This window comes from Scardinius erythrophthalmus (genome assembly GCF_964197995.2).
Source record: "Scardinius erythrophthalmus genome assembly, chromosome: 1".
NCBI classification, from domain to species: domain Eukaryota; kingdom Metazoa; phylum Chordata; class Actinopteri; order Cypriniformes; family Leuciscidae; genus Scardinius; species Scardinius erythrophthalmus.
The window spans coordinates 70737645-70762676 of NC_138221.1; the positions used below are offsets into that span (position 1 = coordinate 70737645).

A 25032-nucleotide genomic window follows, 5' to 3' on the forward strand; every position below is an offset into this window, starting at 1 on the left:
ATAAAATGGTACGAATTGTAGCCTACTAGTACTGAGAAACAGAGCAGTGGAATTTTTATGTTAGGTTGACTATTTTATTATTATATTTTATTATGGCTATAATGTGTGTGTGTGTGTGTGTGTGTGTGTGTGTGTGTGTGTGTGTGTGTGTGTGTGTGTGTGTGTGTGTGTGTGTGTGTGTGTGTGTGTGTGTGTGTGTGTGTGTCGGCGGGCGCGATCGAACAGTGGAAACATGAAAACATAGGCTATACTCTCCGTCATTTTGTTCAGGGCATCTACGAATATTATTTATTTATAAATAATAATTAAACTTGTTTAAATGTACAGTTTGGTGTTTTGTTTTTAAAAGACATTATAATACAATAAATGCATTAATCTCTCAATTGGGGATTTATCATTAAAGATATAGAGTTTTGAATAGCGATCAAAATGACCGCTTGCGGCAGTTATGTAGTAGTTATGGAATTCTGGCACTTAGCTGGAAAATCAAACTTTTCCCGAACCCCGTGGGGAGGAGGGCCACAACATCATGGCCACCAACAAAACTTAGCAAACATTGTTCTTGCTCCGGCTTTAACTTCTGTATATTCGGCAGTTTTGCAACAACGGACCGAATAGCTTTTCTCACATCTTTCTCCGCTGCCATTACTCCAACTCAAACTGACGCACTACATCAACGTCATCGTTCTCAGCCACTCCCTCTGTTCGCTGATTGGTCCTACAAAAAACTGATTTCTGGAAACCTAAGAATATACAGCAGTCCCAGACGTAGTACTGAAGGAAAATGAAATTGAGCGGAAGTACGGAGGAGGGCGGAGCCAGGCTAGTAGGGCTGTACTCAACCAAAGAAAATCTTGGTCGACTGAAGTCCTGAAATTTTCGACTAAAAATCGACTAAAATCGACTAAAAATGACATTAGAAAAAAAAAAGTTAAATTAATTAGATGCGCACTGTGCGCAGTACTTGGTAGCCTTGTTGTCCGCCTAAATGAATTATAAATAAACCTAAACAACTAGTAGGCTATTTGCAGTATATTTAATCGTTTTTGACCTAATTATTTTGCACTGAAATGAGTCTGACACTCAAGTTTGTCAGCTCTGACAGCGCTGCATCACGTGCACCTGCGCAATATCATAGCCTATGATTTCCGAAAATAGTACTATGTTGTCAACTAGTGATATCATCACAAGAACTGTTGAGGAATATGCAACATAATTTAGACAATTATTTTTGTCATATGTTATAATAATAAGTTATAACTGTCAGACACTATCATTTCACTGTGCATGTCCTCGCACCGAGCGAGGCTGAACATGAGCTCAGCTTCGCAATAGACTATTAATATTAACTTAAAGCTTTTACTCTTAATAAACACAAAAGGCACGTCCACTTTAATAAAAAAAATAATATTTATTAAACAAACCAGATCAAGAGAAGAAACGAAATAAAGTGCATAACTGAAAAATAAAGCATCCTAGGCTCAAAACTAACACAACCAACAGCACAGCGCAATTGCGCATTAGGCTCCAAATAAAAAATAAAAAAGTTAGGTTATCACACTAAAACATTGAAATATGCAAATTCTGATATGTTCATATAGCCTACTCAAAACAGACAGGGCAAGCTAACGCAGACAAGTGAGCTCAACGTTACCACTTTTAGATGATATGTCATGTTTGTCGTCAAGCTGTGGAAAACTGTTGCTTGCCAACTTTGCATTCGACCTTTTTCATGTTATCAATTTTAACAAAATGCTGCCACACTGTCGATTTCTTTGTTGTTGACATGTTAGAAGAGGACTGACTATTAAACGCTCTCACAATTAAATAAATAATATTCAGCATCAAACCTTCTATGCTCGACGCTCTCTCTTGGGTTGGACTAATCCAAAAAAGGTGAAAACAAGGGGGGTGTTTTGAAGACAGACTGTTACAGTGAAACAAGGGTACTCTGAAAACACCCCCATTAGCAGTTAGTGCTTTCCACCTGATGAAATGAGCGCGCCTCAGCGCGGCAAAACTGATGAAATAAACGCGGCAGAAAATCGAATTTTGGTCGAACCAGAACGTATCGACCAACTAATCGACTAATCGTCTAGGACAGTACAGCCCTAACGGGGTGTGATCTTTACCTTGCACTATGTCTCAACCAGGGGCGTTTCCCCGAAAATTGAATGAGAAAATAAAACAATACAAAAATAAAACAATATAGTATCAAATATGACATTAAAAAGTGTCTAAATCATTCTTTTTTTTTCTAAAGTGACTAAGAATTAAAGTATTACCGCCCTTTGAGTTTTAACAGACCCTAATGCCGAGTTCAGACTGCACGATTTTCAAAGTAGTCGGGTCACTGTTCTTTTCACACTGCATGACTATCCAGGGTAACATTCAGTTGCTGGTGTGTTCACACTGCAAGATGCATCGGCGACAGGAGGTTTCACACTGCATGACTTTCAGGAGGAAGAATCGCCGACAACTCCTGTCTGGCCCGCAAACTACGTTTCGCAACCAAACACACGCGAGAAGTGATAAGGAAATAACGCAAAATCCGCGTGCGTAAGACCGCAGTTCTCGCGCGAGTTTGAAATTGTTATTAAAAATAATAGCCTGCAAGAAGCTTGCGATCCAAATTGTCTGTGCACTGATTTGCAGCGAAAAGGAGAAAAAGAAAAACATTATGCGTGAGGAAATGGCTGGGAAGACAAGGGGAGCAAGGACTGTGTGTTCTGCAAAGAGAGTTTGGGGTAAATAAATAATGTTGCAATGTGCTGCTGTTGCTGCTGGTCAAGCAAATGTTTGTGCTTTGTTTCTGTTTGATATAATTGTAAATATATCTATTAAAATACTAATATTGTGGTCTATAACTCCTCCCCGAACTCCCCGCTGCTCTGTATCTGGCTCTCTCATTGGCTGTCGGTCATCGCCGATGTAGTTTTCAGTCAGAACACTTTCACACAGCAGGATTTTGAATCGCCGACAGGTCCAGATATTTAGCATGCCAAATATCTCACGGGCGTCGGCGACTCGTCTGTGATTCTCTCAGATCGCGTCTTTGCTCATTCACACTGCGTGATTGTCACTCGCGTGAACGAGCACCGATTTGCCTGTGATTTCGGGCATTTGTCGGCGATTTCTCAAAACCTGTCGGCGAGCCAAAATCGGGGCTAAAATCATGCAGTCTGAACTCGGCATAAAGCGTTTGGTGGGGGGTAATTGAGAATAAAAGGGGAAAAGTCACGACTGAGGCAATGTCTCCATTGCGCTATGATTGGCTGTTCACGAGGTGAATCTTGTTTTCATGCACATACCTGAAATTACTTTAAAACTGAGTGTTTTTTAGTGGAAAAATGATCTATCTTATGATGAAAGTGCATTTTGGAATTTAATAGTTGTTTATGTGTCTTGTTGTTACAGAGGCCGTCTTCGATTACACATGCGCTGCCACAACAAACACAGATTGAGATTGAGAAAAAAAAATGCACAAGTTAAATTAAGAAAAATCACGCTGCCAAGTCTGCCTAATTATCCATAAATATGTGGGTCAGTTTTTAACAAAGTTCATTTTTGTTTTCATTTGAGGGGAACATTTGGATATTATACACTGTGCTCAGCTGTAACTGGCCTTTTGTTTAATATGTGTTATGTAAGAGATAATGTGCTAACAGCAACAAAATAAACCCCGACAGGGTGCAACAATAGTACAGTAATATTAATACAGAACTCAAGTTCTCTGATTATCTTTTTTCAATGCAATCAATAAATAATACGTGGCACTGTGCCAGTTGTGTTTGTATGAGCACAGTGTTGCCATGGACAACAGTAAATATGTCTGATTACTAAACACTGCGATCAGAATGACCAGTTATAGAGAGCCATGTAATAAACGCCTTTTAGTTATTTATTTAATTATCATGCTTAATTTAAAGATGATTAATAGCACATGTGGCTTATTAATGGCACAGACATTTGAAGGGAACCATATCACTTCCTTGAGCATGTACAACAGGACCATGCATTGGTTAAGCATTCATATCTGCGTTTGTGTTAGGGCTGGGCCAAAAATAGACATTTTTCGATTAATCGTTTTTTTTTTTAAATGTGGTCGATTCAATATCGATTCTCAAAGGCCACGAATTGATTTTTTTCCATATTTATTTATCTATCACCCAGAAGCCAGTATTAGTTTTCCTCCATGTTACAGCTAATGCTGAGAGATTTTATGTGTGTTTTATCTTAAACATAAAATAACCTGATCGTGTTTGATCGAGGCGTGCGACTGTTCTCATTACTCGTCCAATTTTCAGCATAAATGTTTCATTTTGCATCAAAATCCTGTCTATTCATTGTGTGCATTTGAAATAAAGAGTTGGGTTCTGTTGTAATGTAGCCAAGTGTATCTAAAATAAAAAGAGTTTAAAATACAGCTTTGTGGCTCTTAATTAATTTTTTTTAAATTAATTAACCACTTGTAAACTTATGTTCACTGTTCTTTTTTTATACATGTAGGATTTGTATTAAATCTATATTCATTGAGAATCGAATGATTCGTTGAGAATCGAATCGGGAATCGAAATCGAATTTAGAATCAAATTGAGAATCAAAATAAAATCGAATTGAGAGCTTGTGAATCGAATTGAGAGCTTGTGAATCGAATTGAGAGCTTGCGAATCGAATCAAGAGCTTACGATTAGAATTGAGAGCTTGCGAATCGAATCGAGAGCTTGCAAATCAAATTGAGAGCTTGCGAATCGAATCGAGAGCTTGCGAATCGAATTGAGAGCTTGCGCATTGAATTGAGAGCTTGCAAATCAAATTGAGAGCTTGCGCATTGAATTGAGAGCTTGCGAATCGAATTGAGAGCTTGCGCATTGAATTGAGAGCTTGCGAATCGAATTGAGAGCTTGTGCATTGAATTGAGAGCTTGCGAATTTAATTTGGAGCTTGCACATTGAATTGAGAGCTTGCGAATTGAATTTGGAGCTTGTGCATTGAATTAAGAGCTTGCGAATTGAATTTGGAGCTTGTGCATTGAATTGAGAGCTTGCGAATCGAATTGAGAGCTTGCGCATTGAATTGAGAGCTTGCGAATCGAATTGAAAGCTTGCGCATTGAATTGAGAGCTTGCGAATTGAATTTGTAGCTTGCGCATTGAATTGAGAGCTTGCGAATCGAATTGAGAACTTGCGAATCGAATCGAGAGCTTGCGATTAGAATTGAGAGCTTGCGAATCGAATTGAGAGCTTGCGAATAATTGAGAGCTTGCGGATCGAATTGAGAGCTTGTGAATAATTGAGAGCTTGCGGATCGAATTGAGAGCTTGCGAATTGAATTTGTAGCTTGCGCATTGAATTGAGAGCTTGCGGATCGAATTGAGAGCTTGCGAATCGAATTGAGAGCTTTCGAATCGAATTGAGAGCTTGCGATTAGAATTGAGAGCTTGCGAATCGAATTGAGAACTTGCGAATCGAATCGAGAGCTTGCGATTAGAATTGAGAGTTTGCGCATTGAATTGAGAGCTTGCGAATAATTGAGAGCTTGCGGATCGAATTGAGAGCTTGCGAATAATTGAGAGCTTGCGAATCGAATTGAGAGCTTGCGAATCGAATTGAGATCTTGCGAATAATTGAGAGCTTGCGAATCGAATTGAGAGCTTGCGGATCGAATTGAGAGCTTGCGAATAATTGAGAGCTTGCGAATCGAATTGAGAGCTTGCGAATCGAATTGAGAGCTTGCGAATCGAATTGAGAGCTTTCGAATTGAATTGGAACATCTGAATCGATACCCAGCCCTAGTTTGTGTACGGTATGATTCTGGTCTAAGATACTACAAATGCATTTACGTTAGAGTAATTTAGCAGATATTGTTGTTTAGAGCAGTTTGCAAAATGTAATAATAAGCTTAAAGTGGTTTGGCTCTAAGGGACCGGCTGGAGAGCCAGGTAAAGAGTAGATCTGAAGGGAAACTTTGGCTATAGCATTTATGAAGATTCATCATCACAATTTTTGGTGCTACAAGATCTTGTGCTTGTGTAAATGTTCTCGTCAACCAAACACCCGCAGCTGATGTGCTGTGTATTACGCACTAGACACAAAACAGCTTTTGTGAATCACAGAAGAAGAAGAATCCTCTCTGGAGTTGACGAAAGCCTCCTGGGCTGTATTCAAGTTTTTGATGTGTAAATAAATACATTGTTTACGTAGAACACATGAGATGTCTTCATGATTCGGGCTTGAATATGAAATGACACTACGGTATGTACTAGGGCAGGGTGATATGTTAAAAATAGTTTCTCAATATTTTCTTCAATTAATATTTTATACAGTTACATTACGTTGTGTCTGCACTCAACCCAATTTCAGTATATCTGCAATTCGGCCCATGTAATGTTGATGTCAATAAAGAACATCTGGCTTTTTAGTGTTTTCATTTTGGTTTTTCTTTATCATGCAATCTCTTCATCAGGAATAATCAGTTTTATCGAATATAGCCAATATCACCGTATACTGTGGGGAGCCAAAGAATATCAGGGATGGGCAACTTTAACTTCACCATCTGAAGGATGGTGTTTGTAACAGTATAGTGTCCCTGTCACTTTACTGGGGCATTAGGATGAGGGGTGTAACGTTTCTCTGTAAAAAAATCAGACCGTACCATTCTCCACCCACGGTTCGGCACGCACTTGCACCGCGGTTCATCTCAAATCTGACAACGCTTCTGAAAAATGGTTTGTTGAAAATAACAACTAGGGCTGTGTGATATAGCTAAACAAATTATCACGATATAATGTTTTTATATCATTCGGTATCGATAATTATTGACAATTTTTATAACTTTTTTTTTTAAAGACAAGTAGAAAAGTTTGAATTTAAACCACTGTTTTTTATTATTATTTATTTATCCACATTATTAAGGCGAGACACGGCAGGCAAAAAGATCGGGGTTTTTTTTACTGGTCAATTTTGAGATTTTGGGATATTTGTCTTCAATAACATGTCTTCTTTCAGACTTGATGTGAAAAAAAGTCTGAAATACCCATTTAGGTCTTTATTTTACTACACTTTGTCTGTTTGCGTCTGTAGATTTCTCATAAATTCAACAAAAGTTGGCGTTCTTAATCAACATGCTCTGTGATCTCTGCCGTCACCCTGTCATCACATGCACTGCTGGAAAGCTCTCTCTTCACTGTACAATGCTGTCGGATCCAAATATGGTCATTTCCTTTTTATCAGCAACCAATCGTGAAAGTAAAAAGGCTGAATTCTCAATCTCATTGGCTGATATAAATCTTTAAAGCCCGTTTTCTCAAAATGACTTTCTCTCATACTCCAAATCCGAAATCTCCACTTCAATAGCACCGATATACACCAAACTCTCCAGTCTTGTACCTAGTTATATTATGAAGACATCTACAGAGGGATTTGTAAATATATTATTCCTAGCCTGATTTATATAACATTTTATTCCAAAAAACATAGCGAAAAAAATTTTTTTTAAGGCTATTGACAGTATATTCTGATTTACAGGATAACAAAAGTACATTTTTTGGGGATTTTTTTCCCTATCTAATAATTTTAACCTGGCTTTATCCAGTACTCAGATTTCGTTTTTTAAAATATATGCAAATTAGCGCATATTTAATTAGATATTGCCTAATTTACATATTCAAACATTAAATTACAGAAAACTTGTAATACATTTTTTTCTCATCTTAATGTAGGTAATCAAATGGGAAAGTTTCATGGTGATATCTGCTAGTTATAGTTACATTATATTAGTTTTAAAAGTAAACAAAAAATATCTTCTTTATGTCCTGTATTAAGATAAAAAAAAGTGTTAAAGAAACTCTTGAACTTAAAATGTTACAAAATGTGTGCAATGTAAAAGTGTACACGTAGAACAATCGAGGCAAACTTTGAGGCAGATCAACATCTGTAATAAGTAGCGGTGTAACGGTTCACAAAATTCACGGTTCGGTTCGATACGACACAGTGGTGTCACGGTTTGGTACGTTTTCGATACAGCAAAAAGAAATAAATGCCAGAGAAATTTCCTTGATTTAAAAAAAAAAAAATAATAATAATAATAATATATATATATATATATATATATATATATATATATAATAATAATAATAATAATAATAATAATAATATATATATATATATATATATATATATATATATATATATATATATATATATATATATATATATATATATATATATATATATATATATATATATTTATTTATTAAAAGAAACATTTTCCTACATTTTGAAACTTTTAGTTTTATAAAGTGGGGTAATCTTTGAAGGATGAACAAATAATGTGTTGGTTATCACATTAAAAATTACATTTAAATATGATAATATTTGAGTTTTGAAGAGCTGGGAAAAGATGTGTGACTTACTTGAAAGCATTTTACTATTCCTGCCACACTTCCATGGTTACAGTGAGTGTTACTACAGTAAATCCATGTTGAATGTTGCAGATCTGTGGACTTAAAGCCTGTAACTGGTTCATTCATGGCACAATGTTTCTCCTGGTTTCCACGTCAGCGCTGTTTGATCTGTTAATAACAAATACATTTGACCTCGCAGAGATGTTTTTACTTCTGTGGTGAATGCAAATGCTCAAATGCTTTCTCTACTGGATCTCTTAGCGCTGTGTAGTAGCATTTGATAAAGATCGGCTCGCGCTGCACTGACAATGGTCCAAACTGAGCGTGAAGCACACAAAAATGAGTAGCGCAGTTTTTATTCCGCTTTCATTACGTTTGCCAGTTGATGTTGGGCAAAGCTGTGGTGGTCGCGCCATCTTTAAGTTCGCAGTTCACTTAAGGTGATGATACACAGGGCAACTTTTTGAGCAATCTTGCCGAGCGATTGCTGCTTGGGTACTTTCTCATTGAAAATGGGCAATACATTTCTATTTGGATCATTTAGATCGGTCGTGGGCACGTAAAACATAAGTAAAAGAGACAGAGTTAGGCTAATGTATGTTTCTGTCGAAGGATACACATTCTGGTTTCCCCTAAACTGTGTTCAGAGCGAGTGCCATATCCTCTAATATGACCAGTCATATATGGCGCCATCGCCCAGGTGTTGATACACGAACAGCACACATTGCTATCTGTGTTTAACCCAAACTCAGTTTAGCCTCCAGACAGTGTAATGCACTGCATCAGGGGTGTCAAACTCAGTTCCTGGATGGCCACAGCCCTGCAGAGTTTAGCTTCAACCCTAATTAAACACACCTGATCCGCTAATCAAGTCCTTCAGGCTTATTTGAAAACTGCAGGTGTGTGTGTGTTGAAGCAGGGTTGGAACTAAACTCTGTAGGGCTGTGGCCCTCCGGGAACTGAGGCCACATCCACACGAAGCCAGAGCTTTCCCTATCCAATGAAAAAAACAATTCCATAAACACGACGTCGACTCAAGAAATATCTGCATACACACAAAACCACTGAAACTGACTCAAAACAATGTAGTATACATGCACATACACAATAGCAAACTGCCATTCAGGAACAATCCACTTCTACTCACTACATCTACATATTGTTCGTCAATAACACCAGACTCTGAGTGCTTTTTGTTGACAATGTTGCACGATTATTGCCACCAACTGGAAGGGTTTCCGTCAGCTAGGTTACACTCTAAAAAATGCTGGGTTGTTTCAACCCAAATATGGGTCAAATATGGACAAACTCAACCGCTGGTTCAAAAATTGTATTTAAAAATGTAACACAATGGCTGGATCTGTCCATATTTGACCCCATATTGCTGTTATATACTGTATAATGTTAAGATGTTTTTGCAGTGAGTAATTTTCTCACTGACCCAGCATTCACAGAGGAAGCTCAAACGCAATGGAAAGTTTCCCAAGACATTGATCAAGCATCAGTGACCACTCCAGTTGAGCTGGTTTTTCCTGTACTAGAACCGGCCTGTGGCTAGCCTGTGTAGCAGACGTGTGGATCTCACACACACACACACACACACACACACACACACACACACACACACACACACACACACACACACACTTTTACTCTGGCCGTACAGTGCCCTGCAGTGGATCTGATAAGCCAGTAGATCGTGTCCCACGCTGGTGGCAGACGTTGAAAGCCCTGATCCGCATTCAGCCGGAGGCTTGGGAGGCTCACACAGAAATCCTGCTCATGCCACATCAAAACATGCTTCCCAAAATACATGAGAAGAAAGACACTGCTTCAGGAATGACCGGCGGCCATAGTGACGAACGTTTTAGCACTTATAAGCGGAAGTGTGAGCTTACGCCTCTCTTCTGTGTGTGTGTGCTTGCGTTGAAGAGCGTGTTCTGACTGGCCGGTTAACAAAAATGTTGAACTTTCGATCTCAGAAATCTTGTGGCACATTAAAAGCCTGAGGTTGCTCTGGGTGAGGAAAGTTAATTAGCCTTTGCTTGCTTAAGTACAGGTGATAATCAAAAACCAGTTGGAAAAAAACTAAAGAAAACATGTATTTTAAATTGGTCCTCAATCATAAATTCATCTCCTTGTGATTCCCATGCCATACTGAATGCAGTGTTGCTCTGAGCAAAGTCATTGGGTGCATCTACTGTTAAACTGTCTTTGAAGTACAAATCATCTGTGAATGGAAGCTTGTTTCCACCACAGAATAAAAATAAAAAAGGTAACTGCGACATTTTATCTCACAATTGCGAATTTACATACAGAATTATGTGATATAAAGTCAGAAATATGTGATATAAAGTCACAATTGTGAGTTATAAAGTCAGAATTGTGAGATATAAACTCGCAATTGTGAGATATAAACTCACAATTGTGTTATAAAGTCAGAATTGTGAGATATAAAGTCGCAATTGTGTTATAAAGTCAGAATTATGTGATATAAAGTTGCAGTTGTGTTATAAAGTCAGAATTACGTGATATAAAGTCGCAATTGTGAGTTATAAAGTCAGAATTGTGAGATATAAAGTTGCAGTTGTGTTATAAAGTCAGAATTACATGATATAAAGTCGCAATTGTGAGTTATAAAGTCAGAATTGTGAGATATAAAGTCAGAATTTTGTGATATAAACTCGCAATTGTGAGATATAAACTCGCAATTGTGTTATAAAGTCAGAATTGCGTGATATAAACTCGCAGTTGTGTGTTATTAAGTGAGAATTATGTGATATAGTCGCAATTGTGCGTAATAAAGTCAGAATTGTGTGATATAGTCGAAATTGCATGTTATAAAGTCAGAATTGTGAGATATAAAGTCAGAATTGTGAGATATAAAGTCAAAATTGTGTGATATAAACTCGCAATTGTGAGATATAAACTCACAATTGTGTTATAAAGTCAGAATTGTGAGATATAAAGTCAGAATTGTGAGATATAAAGTTGCAATTGTGTTATAAAGTCAGAATTGTGTGATATAAAGTCAGAATTGTGAGATATAAAGTTGCAATTGTGTAGTCTGGCAAGCCAGACCTACATCAAGATGTTAGGTCTGGAAACTCACCATAGTCACGGCTCAATCCGAGGGGCGGGATTAACGGCTGTCTTTCAAATTCCCTCTGCACGCAATAGGACAGCGCTTCAACCAACCAGAGCGTTTTCCCTACAGCGGAGCTAGTTGATAGATTCAACTTTTGCCATATATCTGGCCGGCAAACCGACGAACACATCTTCCTTTTTTTAAGAATGACTTAAGTGCCGTTCTTTGCTCTTTTCTCAAAGAAAAACTTAACTCCAAGTCCTCCAGAGTCGCGGCCAAAGCCGATTCGAAAGACCGTTGTTCTCCATCAGCAGCCGTCATTCTTTGTTTTCAAGTGGCAGCCAGGTAACCGTAGCAACTCTGTCGTCATATGTTAAGCCCGCCCCGCCTACTCTATACACGACGTGATTGGCCTGACCCAATTTAGGTTTTTGTAGCTAGAAGGTTTATTGAGAGTGTCTAGACTACCCTGGCTGCGAAATACATTTTGCTGCCGCTAGGGTGCGTCTAGATTTCTGGGCTAGCAATTGTGTTATTTGTGTTAATTGTGAGATATAAAGTTGCAATTGTGTTATAAAGTCAGAATTGTGTGATATAAAGTCAGAATTGTGTGATATAAAGTCAGAATTGTGTGATATAGTCGAAATTGCATGTTATAAAGTCAGAATTGTGAGATATAAAGTCAGAATTGTGTGATATAAAGTCAGAATTGTGTGATATAAACTCGCAATTGTGAGATATAAACTCACAATTGTGTTATAAAGTCAGAATTGTGAGATATAAAGTCAGAATTGTGAGATATAAAGTTGCAATTGTGTTATAAAGTCAGAATTGTGTGATATAAAGTCAGAATTGTGAGATATAAAGTTGCAATTGTGTAGCCTGGCAAGCCAGACCTACATCAAGATGTTAGGTCTGGAAACTCACCATAGTCACGGCTCAATCCGAGGGGCGGGATTAACGGCTGTCTTTCAAATTCCCTCTGCACGCAATAGGACAGCGCTTCAACCAACCAGAGCGTTTTCCCTACAGCGGAGCTAGTTGATAGATTCAACTTTTGCCATATATCTGGCCGGCAAACCGACGAACACATCTTCCTTTTTTTAAGAATGACTTAAGTGCCGTTCTTTGCTCTTTTCTCAAAGAAAAACTTAACTCCAAGTCCTCCAGAGTCGCGGCCAAAGCCGATTCGAAAGACCGTTGTTCTCCATCAGCAGCCGTCATTCTTTGTTTTCAAGTGGCAGCCAGGTAACCGTAGCAACTCTGTCGTCATATGTTAAGCCCGCCCCGCCTACTCTATACACGACGTGATTGGCCTGACCCAATTTAGGTTTTTGTAGCTAGAAGGTTTATTGAGAGTGTCTAGACTACCCTGGCTGCGAAATACATTTTGCTGCCGCTAGGGTGCGTCTAGATTTCTGGGCTAGCAATGTGTGTTAAAGTCAGAATTGTGTGATATAAAGTCAGAATTGTGTGATATAGTCGAAATTGCATGTTATAAAGTCAGAATTGTGAGATATAAAGTCAGAATTGTGTGATATAAACTCGCAATTGTGAGATATAAACTCACAATTGTGTTATATCGGACAGAATTACGTGATATAAAGTCGCAATTGTGAGTTATAAAGTCAGAATTGTGAGATATAAAGTCAGAATTGTGAGATATAAACTCACAATTGTGTTATATCGGTCAGAATTACGTGATATAAAGTCGCAATTGTGCGTAATAAAGTCAGAATTGCGTGATATAGTCGAAATTGCATGTTATAAAGTCAGAATTGCGTGTAATAAAGTCAGAAGTGTGAGAAATAAACTCGCAGTTCTGCCTTTTTTTCTCAGAGTTACATGTTTATATCTCACAATTTTTATTGTGAGATAAAAAGTCGCAATTATCTTTTCAAATGTTTTATGCTGTGGCGTAAACAAGCCTCCATAACTGTCATCATTATGTGTGTAGTAACGTTTTTATCTTCCTCTATCTGTTGTTTCCTGTCCCGTGTTGATCATCGGTGTCCTTCTCTTTCCTAATGTCTCACAGCGCAGTGCATGTGGCTTTGAGTTTGCTTTGAACTGTCTTAACTGACTTTCAGTGAGCGATGTTAAAAGCAGAGAGGCTGGAGGTGTTGTTTCTCTGTGGGTGTGGAGGAAACCCAACACTGTAATTCAGACGTTTCTATACTGTGGCTTTTTGTACATTGGTCATATCATGAAAAACATTCCTTTTGAAATAAGTTTTGCATGTTTTTCTTTAATTAATTTGATGTGCTGTGTTAGACATTATGGTTAAAACCATTTAACTGTTTTTCAGATAAAAGACTTCCTGTATCATAAATCAATGAGCGTTTGCTTAAAAACAATGAAAAGGGCCATAATTCATCTAAGTTTCAAAAACGTCACCACACATAAAAAATGGGAACAACCATAACAAACATCACTGCTTATACTGTAAGTAGCACTTCCTAAAACTTTCTAGAACTGTTTTGAAACTTTCTGGATTTTTGGTATACATATAAAGTATATAACATATATATATATATATATATATATATATATATATATATATATATATATATATTGCTTATATATATATATATATATATATATATATATATATATATATATATATATGAAGAGTTCAGATGCAAAAGCCTCTAAGTGCCATCTGAAATTTTCTTCTAGAACGATCATTTGTATAAAACTTGTATATTTAAGTTAAGTAATTTCACTTAAATAGGTAAATTGCATTCCCATTTAATTGAAATTATTGAACTTAAATATACAAGCTTTATACAAATGATCGTTCTAGAAGAAAATTTCAGATGGCACTTAGAGGCTTTTGCATCTGAACTCTGAATATATATATTATAGGATGGTACCAATTTCTTGGAGCACAAATCAAAGGCAGAATAGTGGAAATTTTCATAGAAGTCACAAAATTATGGAAGAATAAATTGAATTTGTTCCTATTTTTTTTTTTATCTGGGGTGACAATTGTTTTAATCTTCAGAGCCTTTTTCCTTGTTTTTAAGCAAAAGTTCATCGATTTATGATACAGGAACTCTTTTATTTTAAAAATAGTCAAGAAGTTATAAACCTAGTACCAGACATACTTTAATATTTATGCTTTCCTCTCCAGTCATCTCAGGACGTTGACTAAAGCAAAACCAGCAAAATGGATGGTTTAGAAATCATTATAGTTATGAAATCCCTGCACTGAGTTAACATATGACCTATCAGCATCTATTCTGTGTTGAGCTTGACCTGTCCTGATGAATCTCATTGTTAGGAGGCTAGCCAATCATTTACATGTAGAAGACTGTTGAATATAAAGTCCCCCTGAGGTGAAAATCCAGCTTTTAATTTTGTTTATATGTGTCTATGTGGTGTTTTTAATCTGCTTTAAGACAAACCATGTGTAAATTCATAAGTCGACAGCATTGCTGAGTATTTCCTCCTTAAAACTGCAGTGAACCAAAGACAGTCTCAAAAACACGCTTTGAAATCGCTGGTGTTTCTGACGTCACAAACTCCCTTGTAACCAATCAGATCAACGTGTGATCGTCAACCAGTGGATCTCTGAGCTGAGTGAGTGAGTGGAGGTGGAGCTCATTTGCATATTCATAGAACCACGAATACTAAATGAGGCAAGGGTGTCGAGTTACATTCGAGATATTTTAGGCATGAAGACATCAATATGTCATTTTGGTGATCAAAGATGACTTTTAAGGGATACAATTATTGACTACACAGGGACTTTAATGGTCAGAAAGAGTGAAAAATGGTTTACATTTGTCACACTAAATTGTGTCATTTGATCTGTTTCTCATTTGTAGGTTGAGCTGAGGACTAAAGTCTTGGAGGCCAAACATCAGGAGGATACACTGAGGATCCAGCAGAAACATGATGCCGAGATTCAGAAGGTGAACGACACAGAAACTGCTTTGTTAATCGATTACCTGTCAAAGATTTCTGAAAATACTCTGCCCAAAAATGAAAGTAAATCAATTACTCACTGTCATGCCATGCCAGATGTACATGACATTCTTTCTTCAGATGAACACAAATAATCCATCTCTGTGAGTCTATATAATCATAAAAAAGTCCCAAAAAATGGACAGATTTTGAAAGCTGAGACTGTGTTTCATATCAAAAGTAATAAAGCACAAAGTTATTGCGATTTATTGGACAAACATTCAACTTTCTCTTAAATAAATACACGCATAATCTAGCCTATATTGTCCTGTAAATTCTTCTATAAAAATTTTAATTTTGACAAAAACAGAGCCTATTATCATAGAGCCCTACTATCATTAAAATATGAACATTAAAATGACGGGATTTTTACGAGCCTGTGTCAAAATAATGGAGATTGGGGAAGTCTAATGCGACCTCTGAATTAACAACGTGTATTCATTAGAACCACAATCCATGTTTAAAACTCAAAGTCCATCTCAGTTTGCTTAATGCACAAGATTTCTTCATAAACAATAAATAAATCTGCTGTTAATGGGGCCAGAAAAAGAGTAAATGACAAGTATGTTGATGATACACAGATTGACTGCTCACATCCTGCAGGTTAGACTCTGCAAACATCCCATTTAAGTTTCATTGTTGTGGTGATACTGTTTTTCAAAACCAATATCAAGCCAGAGTTGCACCAACAATCAAACAGGTATTATAATATATTTCTGAAACTTAAAAACTGGCATTGAGACTTCCACCTTTACTGCGTGTTTCATTCATTCCCAGTGGCATCACACCTCGAAATCCTGCTTCAGCAAAGCCTATTAAATGAACTAGGTTTACAGATGTCACCAGCATTTATAAGCCGTAGCATGATTCTTGGCAGACCGTTGTCTTTCATGTCATCCCTAAAAGCCCATCGGGCCCTGGCCCTCGTCCTCGACACTCTGTTACGACTGCAGGTGTCCGAGAGAGCTCTTTAAGGAGACGATGGGAAAATTGTGCGTGTCCCTAAATGTTCCAGGAACTTCCCTTTAACCTCCTCTTTCCCTCGCTCTTGGCTGCGAGCTTTCATCTTTCACAGGCCACCGTCTCACTGGATGATGAGCTTAGCAACAGAGTGCACTTCTGATGGACAAAAAGCAGGATAAATAATCCACTGATGGCCGAGCTGGATTTTCACAGAGAGAAAATAATAACTTTTGGGAGGCATTTTTGGTTTGAACCAAGTTGCATCCGTGTTTGAAGGGAAGACCAGCTCTGAAACGCTGCTTTCGCCAACATTTCTTTCCTGAACACTGTTGTATTAGGCCTTAAGAGAGACCATAACCCCCAACCTCCTAGAGTACGTCTGTATATAAGAGCTCTTGTTGATGAGGACTACTCTTGTTTGGCAGGATAAATAATCCACTGATGATGGGCTTGCTGACTTTTCAGAGGGAGAAAATAATAACATTTGGGAGGCGTGTTTGGTTTGAATCAAGTTGCATCTGTGTTTAAAGGAAAAAACAGCTCTTTCGACCTGCTATTCCCAACCTTTCTTCACTGAACACTGTTGTATTGACCTTATTCAGAGTGGCGCCATGAAAGTGAGGCTGTGAGGGATAGACTTACCATGTTTTCAATGGCATCCGCTGTAAAAAAGCTGTATAAAACTCATATTGCTCGTATTGACATCTACTGTATTGAAAGATATTTTGCAGTGTTTCGTCAGCAGAACAATCAAAATCAGTTTAATGTTCTAACCATGAAATATTTTTTGGAATAAGTTTTTATTACGTGAAATAACTTCAATCATACAAATTAAAAAAGATTTTTGAAAAAATATATTTTTGGGGGGGGGGGGGGGGGGGTAATTAGGAAAACTTTTCCATATTGCAATGCTGCACCACAATGGAAAATGGTCAAAAAAGTAGTTTTTCTATAAAATTATGATTTTCTTTTCTATTTAATTGCACATTTTGTTTTAGAAATTGATAGATTTATACTTGAAACTCATGCAAACCAAAAATAAGTAGATCCCTACCATTTAATCCCTATCATTCCCAATCATTTGGCTACCTCATCCTCATTCTCATCACATTGAAGAGCTAACTCTGCACTTTTGCTCTTTCCGTAACATTTCTGTCGTGTTATTCATTTTCTGAAATGAAGAAATCAGTTTATTTACACATAAATACAACTATACTACAATAAACACTCCACTGTGGTACAGCGTTGCCATATGGAAACATTGATATTTTCTCAGTTTACAGTAAAACTATGTTACACAAAGTTGATTTATGAATACAAATATCTAATTTACTTATCAAAGATGCTGCAAAAAATCCCCCTTGAGAAGAGATGTTTAGAAACGAGGTTATAAAAAAGCATTTTCTGGAGCTCTTCAACAAATGTGATGGTGATCGTGGGAAAGAGAGATTTGGAGGGACATTCAAATGTCATGTGACTTAAAAACAGCACACCATTGGCTACCTTAAGGCCTGCCCTTTGAATTCCCATCGTGAAAGATATTGTATTTTTTTCTGAATAACAAGGAAATTAATAGAAATGAATTTTTAACATATGGGATAGCCATACCATAGAGCAGGGCTATTCAATTAGTTTCATTCGAGGGCCGCATTATCAAATCGAAAAGTTGAGGTGGGCCGGTGGGTTGGTTTGGGGGTTTATCTTATTTATTGAAACATAACAGTTTCAATAAATAAGCTAAAGTAACCCTAAAGAAGTGTGGTATTTACTTGGAAATGTGGTACCCAACAGTATGCAAATATATAAAACCATAATAAATAAAAACTTGATAATTTACAGCTGTGTACAACTATTTTCCTTGGAAAAAATAAATTATTTATACAAACTTATAGCTGTTGGTGAGAAATAATAATTATTTTATTTATAATTGTTATGCTTAAATGAAAATATTCTGACAGTAAGACTTGTTAACCACAGGCTCCCACTGTATAAAAAATGCCTAAACACAAGTTAAAAACTATACGCACCTTTACAAAGAAACTGACATAATTTCATAACAAGCATTAAATATATATTCCTCTACCCACGTAATAAATCTAATGCAATATAAATCACTATATTTACTATTATACTATATAATATTATAGAATATATTTACTATATTTATTTATTACTACATAGTATTCAATATAAATATTGCACATTTCTGCCCAACCATGGTAAATTACTACGTTAAATGTGGTAAATGTTTGTAAGGGTGATTAGGGGATTTAAAGTCTTATAATTTCGTTCATGCCACAATGTTTCTCCTGCTTTCCTCATCAGTCTTGTTGGGAATGTTGAGGCTGTTTCATCCGATTTAATACTAATTAAATCATCGAGTGGTTTGTAACAGAAATGTTTCTGTCGAACTGAAACGCTTCCACTGGTTGTCGCAACGCTGTTTAATATTAGTGTGTCCGGGACGGGAGTAAACGCAACTCCGCGCTATCGCTATTTGTTGTAACTGTACTGAACGAGAAACCGCTTCAGATCATTCAGTGACGGAGCAGTCCGAATGAATCCGAATAGTTTTAGACCGTTATGCAAGCGCGTTTAGAAAGAATCGAACCAAAAGAATGATTCATTCACGAATGATTGGTAGCCTATCGCTGGTTCAGTCGACATAAATTCGGTACACATATAATAACTGCTGAAATATTCCCACGTAAAACGTTTCTCAGGTCAATCGGAGCGAAAAGAGGAGGAGGGAGGTTGGTGCCGTCGGGCCGCATGGAGATGATTGGCGGGCCGCATGTGGCCCGCGGGCCGCCAATTGAATAGCCCTGCCATAGAGGGTTAAATAACATTTCAACGCACTGAAGAGATGTATGTAAATCCCTCACAGCCTCGCTTTCATTCCCATTAAAAATCAAAGATGGCGCTGCTGTGAATAAGGTCTATTAGGCCTCATGAGAGACCATCACCCCCAACCTCAGAGAGTGCTTCTGTAAATATGCGCTCTTGTTGATGAGGACTACTCTTGTTTAGTTTCTCCAGTGTGGACTGGGAGCGAAGTAGCCTCAATGGCTTCCTCTGGATCTTGAACTCATTAATTCATCAATTCTTTGTGTTCAACGTTACATGAACTCTTGGTCTGTCGTTGTGTCCGCTTTGCTCTTAATGAGCGCCGTTGTTTGGTTCTGAAAGACTCTGTTCTGAGAATGTCAATATTTGCTCAGGTGCATCTTTCTTTGAAGACCCTATAAACACCACATACACACACACACACACATGCAGTGTTGTGCAGAGCTGTCCGTTGGTGGGCTCGCTTTCGTGTGGCCTGTCATGTCCTCGGAGCCGTTGATCTCCATAGGGTCCTTTGAGATTTACAGACCCCTGGTTGTGACGCTGTTGTCCACCCTCACTGAGACAATGGCCGACAGTCTTTGAACTCCCACTCGGACACAGGCGGCTTGCAGAAGGTCAGGCCATCAAAGGAGTTACAGCGGTCCCAACAAACGGCCAAACCGCATCAGATAAAACACATTTCTGAAATGCCCCACCTTGAGCCCAGGCATCTTATCACCCACAGCTCAAGACTGGGAACAAGCCCAGCAGATCTGCTGTTTATTTGGAGCTCGCTAAATACGGGTTACACTTGGCTCCGTCCCGCCCCGCCACAAAGGATTTCTGAATTCCTTGGGTTCATCAAAAGCCCACACTGTGTCGCACAATGGGCGGATTGTTGAGGACTCGCAGAACCGGTCCGTTGGAGTCTGGGAGCCCACCGTAGAGGTCTTTGAGAGATGAGGGACAAGGTCATGAGTGAGTTCCTCAGAGCTGAGGCTCGAGTCCTCTCAGAAACTGGCAGCGCTCATTCATGCTTCAGAGAGCCTGGAATGTTAACACTCAACGTGCTCCTGAGACGCATCAAAAAGAATACGTAACACTGTTTTCAGTGAAAAGATCACTCCATTTCCTTTTATCCATTTTTTTCTTCTCTTTTTTTTTACTCCAGAGAACAGAGAACTTCAATAAGCGACTTTTGCATGTCTGTTTTGCATATTCATTTGGTCTCTTTTGCTGTTAAACATGCTTGTGAGAAGTGGTGGAGATTTTGATTCATCCAAAGTGACTCTTTTGAACCAAAAAGAATCATTCAGAATCTTCCACTGGTTCGTTTAGTTGACCCCCTTTGTAGTTTACATCATTACACCAGTTACATTAGTGTTTTTTTGTGAATTATGAGTGAGACGTTGAATCATTTACTCAATAGATTCATTCACAATCATTAATGACAAAAACAGCCCTTCAAGGTCTTGGATTCTCTGAACTGACGACCTAAATCAGGTGCGTTTTATTAGAGAGACATATAAGAAATGCACTGGTCTAATTAAAGGAGTAGTTCAATTCAGAATTAAAATGTCCTGATAATTTACTCTCCCTCACGTCATCCAAGATGATCATGTCTTTCTTTCTTCAGTCAGAAATAAATTAAGGTTTTTGAGGAAAACATTCCAGGATTTTTCTCCATATAGTGACTTCAATGGGGTCCAACGGGTTGAAGGTCCAAATGTGAGTTTCAGTGCAGCTTCAAAGTCTCACATTTGGACCTTCAACCCGTTGGACCCCATTGAAGTCAATATATGGAAAAAAAATCCTGGAACGTTTTCCTCAAAAAGCTTGATTTCTTTCTGACTGAAGAATGAAAGACATGAACATCTTGGATGACGTGGGGTAGATTAAATTATCAGGAATTTTTAATTCTGAAGTGAACTAATCCTTTAAATGTATTAGTACAATTCTTATTTATAAGTCATTTTTACACAGCCATAAAATGGACTATTCCTTCTTCCCTCATTTCTCTCATTGTTGACAAGAATGGATTCACATACGGAACTGAATGATCAAATGCCCCCTTTCATTCAGTCACTGTTGGTCAGCAGATCCCTGTTCACAAATGAAATACCTTGTTCATTCAGCACATTCACAAATGCCATGTCCCAGTTTGTTTAGTTTGTCCGGGAACAAGTGCCAGTCCATTCAGGACTGCTTCAAGTCATTCAAACTCTAAAACCATAGACTTGTTCAGCGAAGGGCGTATACATTCAGCAGGTCCAACAGTTGATATGCTATTCATATGCTAATGTATGCTAATGACATGCTATTTGCTCATGCTATACTCAGGGAGAAGCAACCAAAGCCAAAGGGAGAGACTTCAGCGAGCGGAAAAAAATATGTCAGTGCACAGAAGTGAATGATTTGTTTGGTTCACAACCAAAACACTACAACTTGTCAGTGGGGTCATGGGTGCGTCTCCTGGAGTGGTCTTCCTTCCCAGAGCATAATGTGAGATTCATACGGGTTTGTCATCCGCTGCTTTAAGCTTACGCTACTGTTACAGATAATATACTTAAGCAAAAAGCCTTTGCTGAAGAAAGGGCCAAAAATGGGGATCTTGCCCCCCCATCCGCTAAATGTCGGCTTCAAAGCAGCAAATTCCAGCATTCAGTGACGCAGGAGAGGGCGAGTTCCTTCATGGTCATGCTTGTGAATAAGAACATTATCCTCTGTAATCTGCAGCCAGCATTAGCTTGTCATATGGAAGCACCACAAACCTCTATTTAAACTCTGTTCCCACTGAAATGTATTTATGGCTCTTAGATTAGCTGGAAAGTCTGGAACATAAACGTTCTGTCATCTGTCGTCTCAGTGTCATGAATGCTGCTTGTTTGTAGTGTTGTTTTGCTAATGCAAGTATCACTATTGCTATTGCTCATGCTTAGAGTTAGTGAATCTGAACAAACATCTAAAGGCTATGACACATCAAAACAACATCAAAAAACGACTGCAGACGAAAGCTGACTAAGTTGTTGCTTGAACACACCGCAAAGACAACATCTAAAGGCCAACTAGGTTTTACGCCTGTGTGAGATTAAATAACTCTCCATACCACCAGGTGGCAGTAGTATATATTCGTCATTCAAAAATGAATCTAGGACTGTGAATATACAAATCGTAAAAAAAGATTTGTGAATTATTTTGAATATGAATCATATTGATCAGTTGGACTTCACTTGCTTCATTCCTGACGGCCATGTCGTTTTAAAAATATGAATATATTGGAAAGCTCAGCTAAGTTAAAGTTCCCTCTTGATTTCATTGATTGCCTGCTTTCATCACTTTCGCTTTTCTTCTCGTTCACCGGGGTCGTTAATCTAAACAGCCAATCAGAGTGATCTGTCTCACCAAGTGACCGAGGCCAATTTACCATGTCCAATCGACCAAAATTATTTTGATTCATTCAAGTGACTCTTTTGAACCAAAACGATTCATTAAGAATATCAATCTTTGATATATTGATATTCCACCAATCTTCCACTGGTTCATTTAGTGACCCCCTTCATCATCAGTTTACATCATTACACCAGTAAATCGTTGTTTTTGTGTATTATGAGTGAGTCATTGAATCATTTACTCTATAGATTCATTCAGAATCATTAATGACAAAAACAGCCTTTTAAGGTCTTGGATTCTCCACCAGTGAACTGTTGACCTTACGAGTGAAAAGCCCCTTACGAGGTCCGACTTGTGCGGACAGATGCTTAGCGCTCGCTTGATGTCGGCCGAGGCACAAACATAAGCACAAACATGGTTTTAATCTCATAAATTGTTGTGTATTGATGGTGTGCTAAGCTAATATGCTAGCTAGCCCTAGGTGCACCTGCCACCTAGAAGTTATATTTTTATTATTTTTTGAATGCTTACTGAAATGTTTCTTTATTCAAGAAATGCATTAGATACAGTTTAAAATGTAAGGGTGAACTTTGAGAAAAGAAATTAGTGACTGAAACCATATGAATAGCCTGTGAATAGCCAGTCGTTAGTAACTATAATGCAGACAAAAGAAATGCATATTTACAGCCATAACCAGGCTGGAGAGGTGTGAATGTGTGCAGGGGGAGACTGAGACTGAATGGGGATCGTTTGCACCACAAAACAATAAAGACAATATACTGGATAGATGGTTAGAAGATGACAATAAACATCAGTAGCATTTTAGCGTCAAATCAAAATAAAGTCACATGACATGGTCTTGAAAAACATTTCACTAAATACAGAGTTTTGGACTTATTATCTTAAGATTTTAAACATAAAATGTTTAGACATGTGGCATTAGCTGCATTTCTAGATTGCTCCAGTGCCAACTTCAATTTTATTTTCATGAGGATATTTCATAAAAAAATAATTTCTAATAACTTTACAAAACTTTGAAGCTATTTATAACAATTTTTGTCATTATGACAATAATTAATTCTACATTTACAATAAACTGCCAGGTGTCAGCTTTCAAATGAGATCATACTTGTGCTTTTAGTACAAAGGGTTCATGAACTGTATCTGTTTCAGTTTTGGTATGTCATTTCTTGGGATTTTTCAAAAGTGGGGTTGCAGCTTAACAGGTTAACAAACCCCAAACTTTAAATCTGGGAACTTGGCATCCATGTAAATAGCGAATCCGCCATGGCACGAGTGCAACTGGCATTTAAAGGGAATGGGAGATGAGACTCTGATTGGTTTAACGCATGCAAATCACAAAACACACCCATTACTCATTAAGAGAATAGGGGCGACCCTTTTAGACCATGCACCAGGAGCACCAACCATTTTCCCCGTCGTTAAACTGGCAAAAGTGGATTCGGACATGCCCTAAGTGAACTTGCGCCGTGCGCTTTAGACCACGCACTTAGATCGTTAAAATAGGGCCCTAGGTGTTGTTTTTATTCCACTATATTAATTACGTCAGCTAAATTCACTGATAGATTATTAGCTTGAGTACACTAGCTTCACTCAAAACACAGCATGCTGAGGACATTGGTTGGTTAAAGCCATGTAAATGCAACAAGAACAGCAAAAACATGTTCAGTGACGTTGAACACACTTTGAAACAGCAGCGCGCGAGCTTAGAATAAACAGACCGTTATCATTCATTGGTGCGGACACAAATATAGCTATCGTTATAGTAATCGGTGTGAATGGCCCTTTAAGTCTGGTTTGTGTGTATTTTCTCAGATTTTGGACCGGAAGAACGGTGAGATTGATGAGCTGAAGAGCATGTATCGTGGGAAGCAGAAGGAGGCGGAGGAGACAGTTCGGAGGCTGGAGAAGAGAGGTGAGCTCATAATCTATAATAATAATAAAACAGCCCTTAAAACATTGCTCAGAGGACCCAACAAAAGCGGCACCTTGTAAACAGGCTTGTGTTACAGCATGAATCACACTCACACACACAAAAATGCTTTATCTTTCCACTCAGGAAAAGCAGGATCTGTGATTTGATGTCTTGTATTTGGCTTTTCCATGTAGTCCTCAGAAACCAGGTATTTGCTGGAGGCGGTCAGTCTTTATTTTTGTGGCCTTTGACCTAGTTATGTATTATCCGCCAAAATCACAAAGTACGCTTTTCAGTTTGTCTCATTTACTATCAGTGCCGCTGCTAGCCATTTTGGTGCCCTAAGCATAATTCCTTTATGATGCCCCCCACCCCGACCCCGAGAAAAAAAACGTTTGTTTTTGCCAGTTTGACTTTTTATTACCAAACATATAACTCAATACCAATAAC

General features: G+C 38.0%; 1 protein-coding gene across 2 annotated transcripts in view; it reads left to right on the plus strand.

Moving 5' to 3' along the window:
* cep112 (centrosomal protein 112) overlaps window positions 1-25032 on the plus strand; it is a 210447-nt gene that overhangs the window by 30977 nt on the left and 154438 nt on the right. For both annotated transcript variants that reach the window (XM_081363687.1, XM_081363688.1), the window contains exons 9-10: window positions 15326-15412; window positions 24483-24582. In XM_081363687.1, coding sequence (XP_081219813.1) covers window positions 15326-15412; window positions 24483-24582 — 187 coding nt within the window. The remainder of the gene's footprint in view (window positions 1-15325; window positions 15413-24482; window positions 24583-25032) is intronic.